This window comes from Zerene cesonia, chromosome 12, assembly GCF_012273895.1.
Source record: "Zerene cesonia ecotype Mississippi chromosome 12, Zerene_cesonia_1.1, whole genome shotgun sequence".
NCBI lineage: Eukaryota > Metazoa > Arthropoda > Insecta > Lepidoptera > Pieridae > Zerene > Zerene cesonia.
This window is the reverse complement of record NC_052113.1, coordinates 4,772,686-4,784,854: the sequence shown is the minus strand read 5'-3', so window position 1 is coordinate 4,784,854 and position 12,169 is coordinate 4,772,686. Positions and strand designations below refer to the sequence as shown.

Here is a 12,169-nt window from a genome sequence, read left to right as displayed (position 1 = left end):
CACACAGTCTGATTTTTTTAGATTATTGATTTCTCACAGCAAACTTTATTAATGATACCTAAAGACAAGCTTTAGAATCGTCTCAGATGTGTTGCAAAATGTGCAACAGCAATGTTATTATAACTTAAATAATGCGTCTGGGTAGTTATATGTGATACAGAAAGTTCCTTTTGTATTCAAAACAATCCCCGTTTAGAGTTTATGGTAATAAACACACGTGGTGTGGCACGCTAACTGAAATCATAATCGGATTATGGATTCAGATTCTAAATTAAGATACAGATTCCCGCTGTGTGAGGCCAGCAGTAGTAGGTATCAAAGAATACTAAAAGTACTTTTAATAAGCCAGCCGTAATCGCAAAATAGAAAGACATATATATTTTAATAGTGTATAACATACTGATATAGTTTATGTTATCTATGATAACAATTAATTTCAATATCAATTAAATGTTAACTTTCAGAAGTTCGATGTTGCATACTTGACACTGGCAAATAGACATATCTCCTTGCCATGAAGAGGAAGAAAAATACTTCGATTTCATAGTCACTGTCAACTGTCAGTCTCTATCTCAAATCTTAATAACAAAACGAAAACAGCTGGTTAATATTTAATTTATAGAAGTGTGGACACAGTGTGAAATTGAGGCGATACCTTACTATATAATATATCATTATTAAAAACCGCTATTATCCAATATTTAATAATGCTAAGGTAACAAGTCGTAACTGCATTACAAAAGATTTAATTTAAAGAAATACATACCATTTCTTATTTGAAACTGCTATCATGAGTAACAGTAATAAATCACTTCGTATTGATTGGTTTGATGGAACAGTGATAGAAGAAAGTAGACCGACTACTTCCAGATTCGAAGATGAGGAAGCCGAAATTTCTAAACCCCAAACGCAAAAAAAACATGATATTGAAAGAAAACCTACTGGCTTTAAACGTCTATTAGATATTTCATTCATGAAACCTCCAAGTTTAAATTTAGAACTATCCAACCGTCCAGGATTTTGGCTCCTTTTTGAGACTGAGTTAAAAGGTGATTTTATTGTACTAATTTTAAGAATATTAGCCGCATTATACAAATCATTAGAATGTGGGGATAAATCAAAAATCAATACTTTGCTAAAAACAAAGTTTCTAAAATCAAATTTTTTAACTCAATTAAAGGAATATCTTGATGGACTTCCTACAGTAAGAATAGTTGAAAAAAGAATGAATATGCAATTTTGGGATGATGTTGAACTAGTTTACAACAATGTATATGAGATGTGTGAAGGTCTATACAACCAAGAAGGTCAAAGCAATGAGTTCTTAAGAGAATTATATGATTTATTGAATACAGCTGAAGAAAGTGCAATTGGTGTGCAAGAAGAGCACAGTGAGAGAATAAATCAAAGTTTGTATACAAAGTTACAAAAATTGAAGGAGGTGATAGTTCAGTCAATTTCTAAGGTGTGTGTACAAGCAATCTTTTCCTAAATCAAGCTATAAATTTAATAATAATAGATTATTTTACATACTTTTTTTACATTTGCAAACATCAAATAAGAAGTATATTAGCCAGAGTATTGTAAGTCCATTACACATTCTGTTTACCCTAAGTGTCTCATAAGTCTCCAGAATATTAATAAAAAGCTCATGTTTAACCCCAAATACCAATTATAAAGACAACTCCTTGTGATAACTGAGTAATATATGTATAAACTGTAAATAATATTTTAAAGGGTGATTTTAATAACATTAAATAAGACGTTATTTATATTTTCAGAATGAATATATTGCTTCAGATGGGCCACCAACTAAAATTATAAGCAAAGATGATTACAGAAATTTATCAATATTTCCCACAAAGGAGGATTTGCTCAATCAATCATTGTATCAAATACAACCAAACATTATAAACAGTGCCTATTCAAGTGTGGAGCACTATTTAGACATACAATTTAAATTGCTAAGAGAAGATTGTTTTGGTCCATTGCGTGAAGGAATATGTTGGTAACAATGTTTACAATGTTTAATGTTTTCTCATAATAAAATGTCTTATCATCAGTTTATTTTGCTGTCTCATCTAGTAAAATCCTCTGTGAACTATTTGGTTACATACATATGGGCATAGTGTGGTCTTGCAACACTCACAGATCTCTGTAAATTAAAAGCTTTTGATTATTATACTGATACCTTTAGTCGTTTAAAATATCCTTTATGAGCCACAATAAAGAATTACTATTTTATAAAGCTATTTATACTACAATTTTCATTTGGTAGTTCAATTTGACAGAAATATTATATGCAGAATTAAACAGATTACATTAAAAATTGTTTCAGGTAGATACTTAGAAAATCCTACAAAGAGAAGGCATGAAAATATAAGGTAATTACTGATTATATATAAAAAAATACGGCATTTATTCAATATGGGTCGCTCAATGGCATATAAAACATTCATACAAATGTATAGAAGAATTATATGTCCTAATTCTGAGTAATAACAAACATATATGTATGCATGCATAATGACAACATCTTTCATACCACCGTGTTTTATATCACACTAGCTGCGCCCCGCGGTTTCACCCGCGTAAGTCCGTATCCCGTAGGAATGTCGGGATAAAAAGTTACCTATATGTTATTCCAGTTGTCCAGCTGTCTACATACCAAATTTCATTGCAATCGGTTCTGTAGTCTTTGCGTGAAAGAGCAACAAACACACACACACATCCTTACAAACTTTCGCATTTATAATATTAGTAGGAATACAAAATCATGTAATGAATGAATTTATGATTATTAATGTTGATATATTGACATAATTTCAGGGTATATCCCAAAGTGCGGATAATTCAAACCTACATAAGCAACAATAAAGTTGGTCATTTGATTGATTTAGCATGGGATGAACGTGCAAATCACAGGCCTGTGGATCGTAAGAATTATGCCTATAATAAGCATTTGATGTTTGGATCGCTCCTATTATTTACCAGTGATAATTTTAAAACTATATTATGTGCTACAGTCCTGGATTCAAGTTTAAATTTATTGAATGATGGTTACGTAAGTAATTTAATATATAAAATGTTTTCATATTATAAAAATATTCTCAAAAACTTTGAATGTGAGTGTGGGTTAATAACCCATTCTCACATTAAAATTCAAACTAGTGAATAAGAATAGTCTGTGAGATCTGCCTGTTTTAGAATGTTGTGAATTAATTTCACGATAGCATAAATTACTTTAATATGCCTACAATTTATTGGTAGAGCACATATTTTACTGATTATTTTCATTTAACAAACATTAACATGATGGGTATCTCTATAACTGCTGAAATTATTAAAACGATTATTAGAGATATTTATTTAGACTGTATAACATATAAAATATAAAAGACTGTATAACATAGGTACAATATTTCTTACTTATTTAAATCACATTTCAGATTGCTGTCTCGTTTAAAAATGCTGTAGCAAATAATATATTTTCTGAACAATTCCTAATGGTCGAGAGTGAGGTGTTTTTCGAACCATATCATAGAGTACTCAAAGTACTGCAAAACTGTACTGAAGATTTACCCATGAAGAAATATATTGTGGATGTCCTGGTATTATTTTGCTCAAAATTTTTTTTCATCTTTATTGACTTTCTATATAATCTTTGTATTGATTCCTATGATGCATTATAGGCAAGAACTACTCTAGCACTTGCAACATAATTGGATACACAAAATAAATCTTTTTTCCTTTATTTTAGCAACAAACAAACGCACCTAGCTACATAAATTCAGACACAGTATACAACATTCATAACGAAAAAGGCGACGACATTTACGTCCCTGTTTTAGACCCATCTCAGTGGCCCAGTCCAGAGTTGTTAAATCTTGACGAATCTCAAATGGACGCATATAATTTTGCCTTAACGAGGGAATTTGCCGTCATACAAGGTCCTCCAGGGACTGGAAAAACATACCTTGGAATTAAAATTGCTTCAACTCTTCTGAAGAATTTATCTCTCGAAGGTACCCCTATGTTGGTCATTTGCTATACCAATCACGCACTTGATCAGTTTTTAGAGGGAATTTTAAATGTAACCAATAACATAATTAGATTGGGAAGTCAAAGTAAGAGCAAAATATTAGAACCATATACCCTTAATAATGTAAAAGCAAGAAATAAATCAAGATTTTCATATTTATATGCGAGTAAAAGATCAGAATTGGAAAAGGTGTTCAATGAAATGACTGAATTGCAAAGTTTAATCGAAAAATGTGGGACTGATCTGCTTTCTTATAGAACCATTAAACCATATTTGAAAGAAATAAACAATTCGTTTGAATTAAAAAGTTATAATGAAGATAGTGTCTTAGATTGGTTGTTTGGACATTTAGAAAAAAAAGAGTCTATAGAAATTGACGATTGGGAAAAACAAATGGATGAAATCGTTTTAACAGATAAAATAGATTCGTGTTTTTCGGAAGAATGGGCGCTTAAAGAAATAGACTCTATGAACAATAGCATAAAGTTCATGAAAAATATCACAGATAAACAAATTGATAGGCAGAACATGATAAATAAGTTCGAGTCTCAAATAGAGAAGATTAGAAAGAGGCTGGATTGTTTTAAGGTACATATTTAAAAATTATGTATTTTCTTTTAGGTTTTTATGAAAAAACATTAACTTTTTATAATTATACTTATAATTTATTATAATTTTCCAGATAAATATGAAACTCCAAACATCTGGAACATCAAAAATAGTAAAATTAGATGATATAAACGATTTATATGATTTGTCATTAGAAGAAAGGTGGAATATTTATTTCCAAGCAGTGGATAATGTCAAGAAGCAGTTAATTATCAAAATGAATGTATTATTGGTAAGAATCAAAAATAATTTTGCTATAGATCTTTGGTAATTAAATTACCTTTATGCTACCTTTGGTAATTAATAATTAATTATTATTAATAAATAAAATAAACAAAGACTATTTATCCGACTGCCCCAAAAGAGTTATGCTTTCGATATTTTTTTAACACTCCGACCTAAACGGCTTAATGGAAATTTAGCTTGAGAGTTACCTTAAAATTAATAAGAGTGACACAAAAACTACAAAATTAAAAAAAAAAAAATATGTCTGATCGGAAATTTTCACACAATCTTGTTCTTTTATTGTAACCTAATATTACTTGTTTTATATCTATATTAATATTATGAAGTTGAAGAGTTTGTTACTTTGGTTGAACGCGCTAGTCTCAGGAATTATTGGTACGATTTGGAAAATTCTTCCACCTTATCAGCTATATATGCACTTCGGGCGAAACGGGGGCGGACCGCTAGAATATCATATTTTTACTACTTATTTGCGATTGCAGAACAAACACAACGCTCTAGGTGCAGAATTGGAAGAGGTATCCACATTAATTGACAGTGATGTGATGAAAACCGCCCGAGTGGTGGGCGTCACTACCACTGTAGCCGCCAGGCGACATGACCTCATGAGGAAGTTGTTATCGTCTATTGGTATGATGTTTGAAAGATTCCAGGAAATTGTTTAAGTGATTTTCTAGTTGTCGAATATAATATGCATTAAAAATTTGTTGTTGTGTAACATCTTGCTATGTTGTTTGATTATTTATTTCCAAACACTGAGTACTTTTGAATAATAATTATATTTATAGCATTGAAACGATTTTGTTGTGGATATTTAGTACCACTAAAATATTTCTGCAATAGAAAATAATGTTTCATTAATTATTAATTATCATTAATTTATTTTTTACATATGTTTTTAATTTTTAGTCATAGTGGAAGAAGCGGCAGAAGTTTTGGAAGCACATATTGTGGCGTCGTTAACAAATAAATGTCAACACCTGATACTAATTGGTAATTAAATCCTTCATTGGTTGCATTACCTACTAAGTTTTTCAAAGAGCAATTGTTGTACTTTTACATTTTTGCAATAAAATTATGCAAATTTAAATTTTTCAATAGTACTTGTATGGTGTATAGAAATAAAGGCCGAATAAAAATTCGAAACTTGCATATATATTAAATATTAGGCAAAAGAGTCTCGGGATTTAGATGAAATCTAAACCTCATCATTGGATTTTTGAAAAAAGACATAAATAATTTAAAATTTTTGTTACAAGGCCTAGACAACGATAGCTATTCATGATCCTTAAAGATTGAATACTTTATTTGTAGCGCTCAACTTAATAAATTTATTGTGTTATACAAAAAAAATTACTCAAAATTTTCCGCTTTCATATTTACTATATTTCCAGGTGACCACAAACAATTGCGTCCATCGGCCGCACACTACAAGCTAGCAAAACATTACAATCTAGAAATATCTCTCTTCGAACGTATGATTCGAAACGGCATTCATGCGAAAACCTTAACAATACAGCGGCGAATGCGACCAAACTTTGTGGAACTTTTGGTACCAACAATATATGAGAAGTTAGATTGTCACCCTATTGTGTTTAAATATCCCAAAGTGAGAGGAATGAAGGACACCCTATACTTTTACAACCATGATGTGTTTGAAGATTCAGAGGCAAGTGATTACTGATTATAATATAGCGACATTGTTTTATAAAGAATGCTCTAAAATGTAGTGATAGTGACGATGTTTAATATTATATTAATAATATATTAATAATATATGTTAGTAAGAAAGTAATGCTAAATTCGTGTAATTGTAATTAATTACCAATGCTGGTATCATTGTCAATACTGGGTAAAAGTGTGGTGTCCAATGCTAGATACAAATGTAAATAGAAATTATTAATAATGTGATTGCATATCCATTTATCAGCATAAATCGAACTTAAAATAAAAAATAAGTTTATATATGTATAATAAAAAATAACACAATTAAAAAGCGGCGTAACTACAGGGCTTAGAAGACAGTTGGAGCCACAAAAACACATTCGAAGCAAACTGGTGCGTGGGTCTCGCGAATTATTTGTTACAAATGGAATATAAATCTAACGAAGTAACAATATTGACCACTTATACTGGTCAAGCTACACTAATAAAAGAGGTATGTATTACAAAAAAAAATGTGATAATCAATTATATGAGAAATGAAAATAATAAAATAAATGACTATTAGTCAGTAGTTAAGTGTAACTTAAAAAATACTAACTACCGAATTTCGAATCTAAAAAAAAATCTATTGTATGTAATTCTATACATCTATTTTTAGTCTGTTAATTTCTGAGACAGTTCTCGATGGTGTCAAAGTTCGAGTTCATAATAAGGATTTCATTAAGATCCCTTTTTTTTAGTTAACAAAAAAATTTACCCGCCTTCGAGACATAAAAATAACTGTCGTCGACAACTTCCAAGGCGAAGAGAGTAAGATAGTTATATTATCTTTGGTGAGGAGTAATAGAGACGGCAATATTGGCTTTTTAGCAGCTGCTAACAGAATTTGTGTGGCACTATCCAGAGCTAAAGAAGGTAAAGTATTCATTTTTACTTAAAATGTATGGTTTTGAACATAATCTGTCCTATTTTTTTAATGATAAAGAGAAATTATGGACAAATTATTTATATTTTATGTACTTACTTAAAAAATGTACCAAATTGAAATATTCGATCATGAGGCGAGTTTCTAACCCATATCTTTTGCTTTTTTTATCCCATTATACAGTTACTATGTTATGCAAATCTAGCTATTAAATCTATTATTTTTACACTCCCCAGGTTTTTATATATTTGGTAACATGAATGGCCTGAAGTCGGCCAGTTCTATTTGGAGATCAATTGCTGAAAAATTATCATCTCGAAATGCTATAGGGCGTACTATTGAGTTGTATTGCGAAAAACATGCTCAAAGTATTGGTGTAAGTATATTTGGACATAATTTTATAGTAGTTACTATATTATTGTATAATATTGATAACATCTAACTAATCTATTTACTTTTCGTTTTATATGTAAAATACCGAAATATCGTAACCGACATTTCCAAAAACGAAAGATGTTGAGGAATTTTGAAAGAATAATTATAAAATATATACAATTAATAAATTATGAAAAAGTTCTCAATCGATATACAGTTATCTATATCTTTTAGTGTTTTCGTTACATGATAACACAGTGTTCGACCAATTGGCGTGATTCTTTGAAGCAGTTGTTGTTTTGTTCCATTTTAGAATCTTACAAATCTGGTACCTCCCCCAATAAACGTTTGTGACCTTTTATTTATAAAAGGATTATAGAGAATCGCTTTCCTACAAATATCGTTATTTTTGTTATTATTTTAATTTGAAAGAAGAAAATTTATATAATTTATTATATGAATAGTAATTGCAATATAGTAATTTTCTCAATTTAAAGAGCTTACAAAACTTTTAATAAGTTCCCTTTTTATATTACAGATAGACAAATATGAAGATCTCAATAATTGTCTTAAAGGAATGTGCTACAAGAATTGTAAAGTAATAAGTATATAAATAGAATATTGTATATTTTTCTAATAAATTATGTATTTCTAATAAATAAATATATACAATATATTTATATATTATAATATAATAGTAAAACTTTTATTTTTTACACTTCTGTGCAAACAAAAGGCTTTTTTTTATGTTATAGTGGAGTTGATGATGAAATGAAACTGAAATAAAAAATATTGCTTACCTAATAGCATTGGATTTTTTTTACATATATTATTGAACGATTTAATGCCTAGAGACTCACTTCGAGATCATTAAAAATACTGTCACAGTATATATATAATAATACCTAACATCGTATGTACACAGTAGGTATTCAGTAACACTTATATTATTATGTTTTCTGTGGTATTAATGAATTTATGGAAGAGGGTATTAATCCATGAAATGTAATCGCATAAAAGTACAGTTACTTCTCTGGCAAGTTTGTATTGTAAAATGTTACATTGATTTGATGGTTGATATGATTTAAAAATAGCAACTACAGAGTTTCTTGCCGGCTCTTTTCTATAGAAAGTATTCTCCAAACTAAAAATATAATAATTCTATATGTAAACTAGCTGCACCCGGCAAACGCTGTTCTGCCTTACTCTTATCATTTAGGGGTATGAAAAATAGATGTTGACCGATTCTCATAGATACTGGAAAAGCACAAAAAATTTCATCAAAATCGGTCAAGCCGTTTCGGAGGAGAATGGCAATGAAAACTGTGACACGAGAATTTTATATATTAGATGTTATTTATTTAGAAAATTGCATTTAATTTTATATGGAATACCGTAGAATTTGCGTAAATTCGTATAAATTTAGTTACTTATCTACCTGAGAATTCTCATAAATCAATTCTTTCGTTCTATATATTACACAAAGCGAATATTCTGTTTTCTTTTAATTAATCAACAACTTAAAATTACCGAATAAGAGTAGTCCTTATCCTATTATTAATATAGATTTTTATACAGACCATCAACTCCCCGTCAAATAGCCGTAAAACAGGATATTCAAAAACTTTAACCATCGTCTAATTGTGGTCTACTTACTACATTTTGGTATTGGTCCGTACACGCGGCTTAACCGTGTTTCCAGGTCAAAACGCAGAGGTCAAATTAGTAATCGTTGACGAGCGATTCGTTGACTCGTTTTAACTAGGTACCTACAACAAAAACATAGTCAAGCCATCCCTTATTTCACTTATTTGTAAACTTCAAAAATTTTAATAGAATATACAGAGTCCGTAGCCCCGAAAAGGTTTAAATAATGGCATTCGAGGTATAAAATAAAAAGCATTATGATTTCATATCTACTTGTATTTCATTCAATTATAAGCATAATAAATTGGAGATTGGAATTTGTACTTTCATCCATCTGTATCAGCTGATAGTGAGTACGTATTTTATAGATACCTATTAAGAAATCAGACTATTTTCCTTACTGATAACAGCATGATTCTGTTAGTGATATATTTGTGAGTGCTGTATAAAATCAACTTTATTGTTATAGTACATATGTGCAAGGTCATCATAAAGATACAATTTTTTTTTTTTTGTGACATTTTAACGTCATTATCACTTTTCCCGTGCAACTACCTCTAATCACACGTCCCTTTGCTTTATTTTTATTTTGATCCATGGATAAATAATCTATTGAAGATATAGGTTTAATTTTAAAACATATAAATTCATTGTTATAATAACTGCGTCTTAAAATATATCACTGTTATGTGCTGTCTTTATATTGACCAGTTTCACCATTTTCATAAAATTACTTAAAAACCCACACACGCGTAGTAAACTTAAATAAATAATCTATCATATGCCTATGATAACAATTTATCATTAAGCCTACCATAATAAATAGTTAAAAAAAAACCGAAAAGACCCGTTTAAGTAAGGGGTTAGTAACATTAACATATATTATACGTAGTTTAAATCAGTTTTACGGTAGCTTACATATTTCACATTATTTCAATGTAAGGCGTCACCTACGAGAAACTTTAAGGCTAATATTATATAAATACATATATGCAGCATATAGGCAATATTAATACTAATTTTATTGTGCTTGCTTTGCATCACATTGAATATCACAATAACAATTATTCTACTAAATTAATAGTCTTCTAAAAATTCTTCTATATGCGTTATAATATTTTCTGGCGCGTTTAAATGGACATGGTGAGTACCCTCTACTTCTATATAATTAACGTCGGCCGTCTGTTTTAATTTTTCTATTACTTTCATATAGTAGTCTAATCTTTCCCAGTTCTGACCTGGAATAGCTCTGATATTCAAGACTTTGCATTTCACTTGACTCGCATATTCTAACGCTGTTTCTATAGACATCATTCCTAAGGCGGACACTTTAAGTCTCGGATCACGCTTGAAGTAATAGCCCTTCTTCTTCATAGTCGACGGGGTTGGTGCCATACCTCGTCTCATTAGAACCTTGCAATTTTCCCGCGATACTGACCCTTTATATGCATCCAAGACTATATCAATCATTTCTTCATAATCGTAACATGGGATTTTATCCTCAGTTAAATTTTCGTAATCCAATAATTTATTTATCGACCAACCAGTAGCTTTCACCATGTTATCGGGCGGTCTCACAGCCGGGCTTGCAATATCGATACAAATTATTTTGTCAACTTCATCAGGATATGATGCAGCATACATGAAACTTAATGCACCTCCAAGGGAATGGCCAATGAGGCTTATTTTTTCCCATTTAAAATGTTTAACTATCCGTCGAAGAAGTACCACACCATCCCAAAATACGTAATAGATCATACCAGTAGGTAAATGGGATGAGTTACCATGACCTGGTAAGTCAATTGCTAATACTGACGTTGAAGCAGGCAACATTGGAATAAGGTTGTCCCAGGTGCCTGCATTATCTTGCCATCCATGAATAGCTATTAGTGGCTGCTTATTTCTTGGTCCCCACCATCTTCCGGCTACATGACCCCAAGGCACAGGTATTTCAATTTCTTCTACTCGCACTCCCACTGGTAATTCTGCAAAAAATAAAAGAAATGAAATGCTTTTCAAAATTATTGCTTAATTGTTCAAATATGGATGAGCGAATAGAAAAAACTGCACATGAACTACATGAAATATTTTAAATATATGTAAGACACAAACATGCCATAACATAAGTACTGAACCTAAAAAAATGAAGACATACCCCAACAAGGCAATGCAAGATGCTTAGATATGCACTTTAAGACTGTCAGTGCATATGCGGATCAAAAGGAAACACATTGATAGGAAACTTTAATACTTTATGTATTTGTTTATGATATATATTTAATAAAGAATTTCATATTTTAAATTTAATTATATGTACTTAATTTTAATCTGGAAACTAATTGTCGAAAGCAGCTTGAGGTATCAAGAAAGACTGACTGCATATGGTAACAAACACACTCATGCGTTAAGTGAAAAGGGAGGTCATCAGTACATTTTCCTAAAGAGACCACATTTCAACCCTTAGCAAAACATACCAGTATTTATTAAACGTAAAATGAGAAATACAGCATTCACTGAACAATCCCCTAATAATAAAAACATTTAATCATAAGAATTTAATCAAATGATTGACTTATTGTTCAAAGAACTGATTGCCATGACACACAAATGAATCTTTACTAACATTATAAATATCTTTTTTATTCTATTGTAGGATATTT

At 30.3% G+C, this 12,169-nt stretch overlaps 2 protein-coding genes across 3 annotated transcripts; one reads left to right on the top strand and one right to left on the bottom strand.

The window, feature by feature from the left end:
* The first annotated feature begins 591 nt into the window (after positions 1 to 591).
* On the top strand, positions 592 to 8,522 carry LOC119830873 (NFX1-type zinc finger-containing protein 1-like). 2 transcript variants are annotated; one of them, XM_038354048.1, is made up of 15 exons: positions 910 to 1,049; positions 1,181 to 1,465; positions 1,782 to 2,004; positions 2,339 to 2,384; positions 2,830 to 3,064; positions 3,450 to 3,611; positions 3,761 to 4,630; positions 4,725 to 4,883; positions 5,380 to 5,527; positions 5,807 to 5,890; positions 6,292 to 6,566; positions 6,909 to 7,055; positions 7,303 to 7,477; positions 7,724 to 7,863; positions 8,401 to 8,522. In XM_038354048.1, the coding sequence occupies exons 2-15, from the start codon at positions 1,226 to 1,228 to the stop codon at positions 8,473 to 8,475; spliced, it is 2,979 nt and encodes a 992-aa protein (XP_038209976.1). In that variant the 5' UTR covers positions 910 to 1,049; positions 1,181 to 1,225; the 3' UTR covers positions 8,476 to 8,522. The 2 variants fall into 2 exon arrangements, with proteins under 2 accessions (XP_038209975.1, XP_038209976.1); XM_038354047.1 differs by having other exon boundaries at positions 592 to 1,465.
* Positions 8,523 to 9,767: 1,245 nt separating this feature from the next.
* Positions 9,768 to 11,890, bottom strand: LOC119830944 (probable serine hydrolase). The gene is made up of 2 exons (XM_038354136.1): positions 11,886 to 11,890; positions 9,768 to 11,520 (listed from the first exon to the last, which is right to left on the bottom strand). The coding sequence occupies exons 1-2, from the start codon at positions 11,888 to 11,890 to the stop codon at positions 10,587 to 10,589; spliced, it is 939 nt and encodes a 312-aa protein (XP_038210064.1). The 3' UTR covers positions 9,768 to 10,586.
* Between the last annotated feature and the right edge of the window lie 279 nt (positions 11,891 to 12,169).

Excerpts from the sequence above, each read along its gene's own strand:
- LOC119830873 (XM_038354047.1), top strand. The coding sequence starts at position 791 with ATGAGTAACAGTAATAAATCACTTCGTATTGATTGGTTTGATGGAACA. Across the intron at positions 3,065-3,449 it reads ATTTATTGAATGATGGTTAC|ATTGCTGTCTCGTTTAAAAA; the intron begins GTAAGTAATTTA and ends ATCACATTTCAG. Across the intron at positions 5,528-5,806 it reads GAAGTTGTTATCGTCTATTG|TCATAGTGGAAGAAGCGGCA; the intron begins GTATGATGTTTG and ends TTTAATTTTTAG.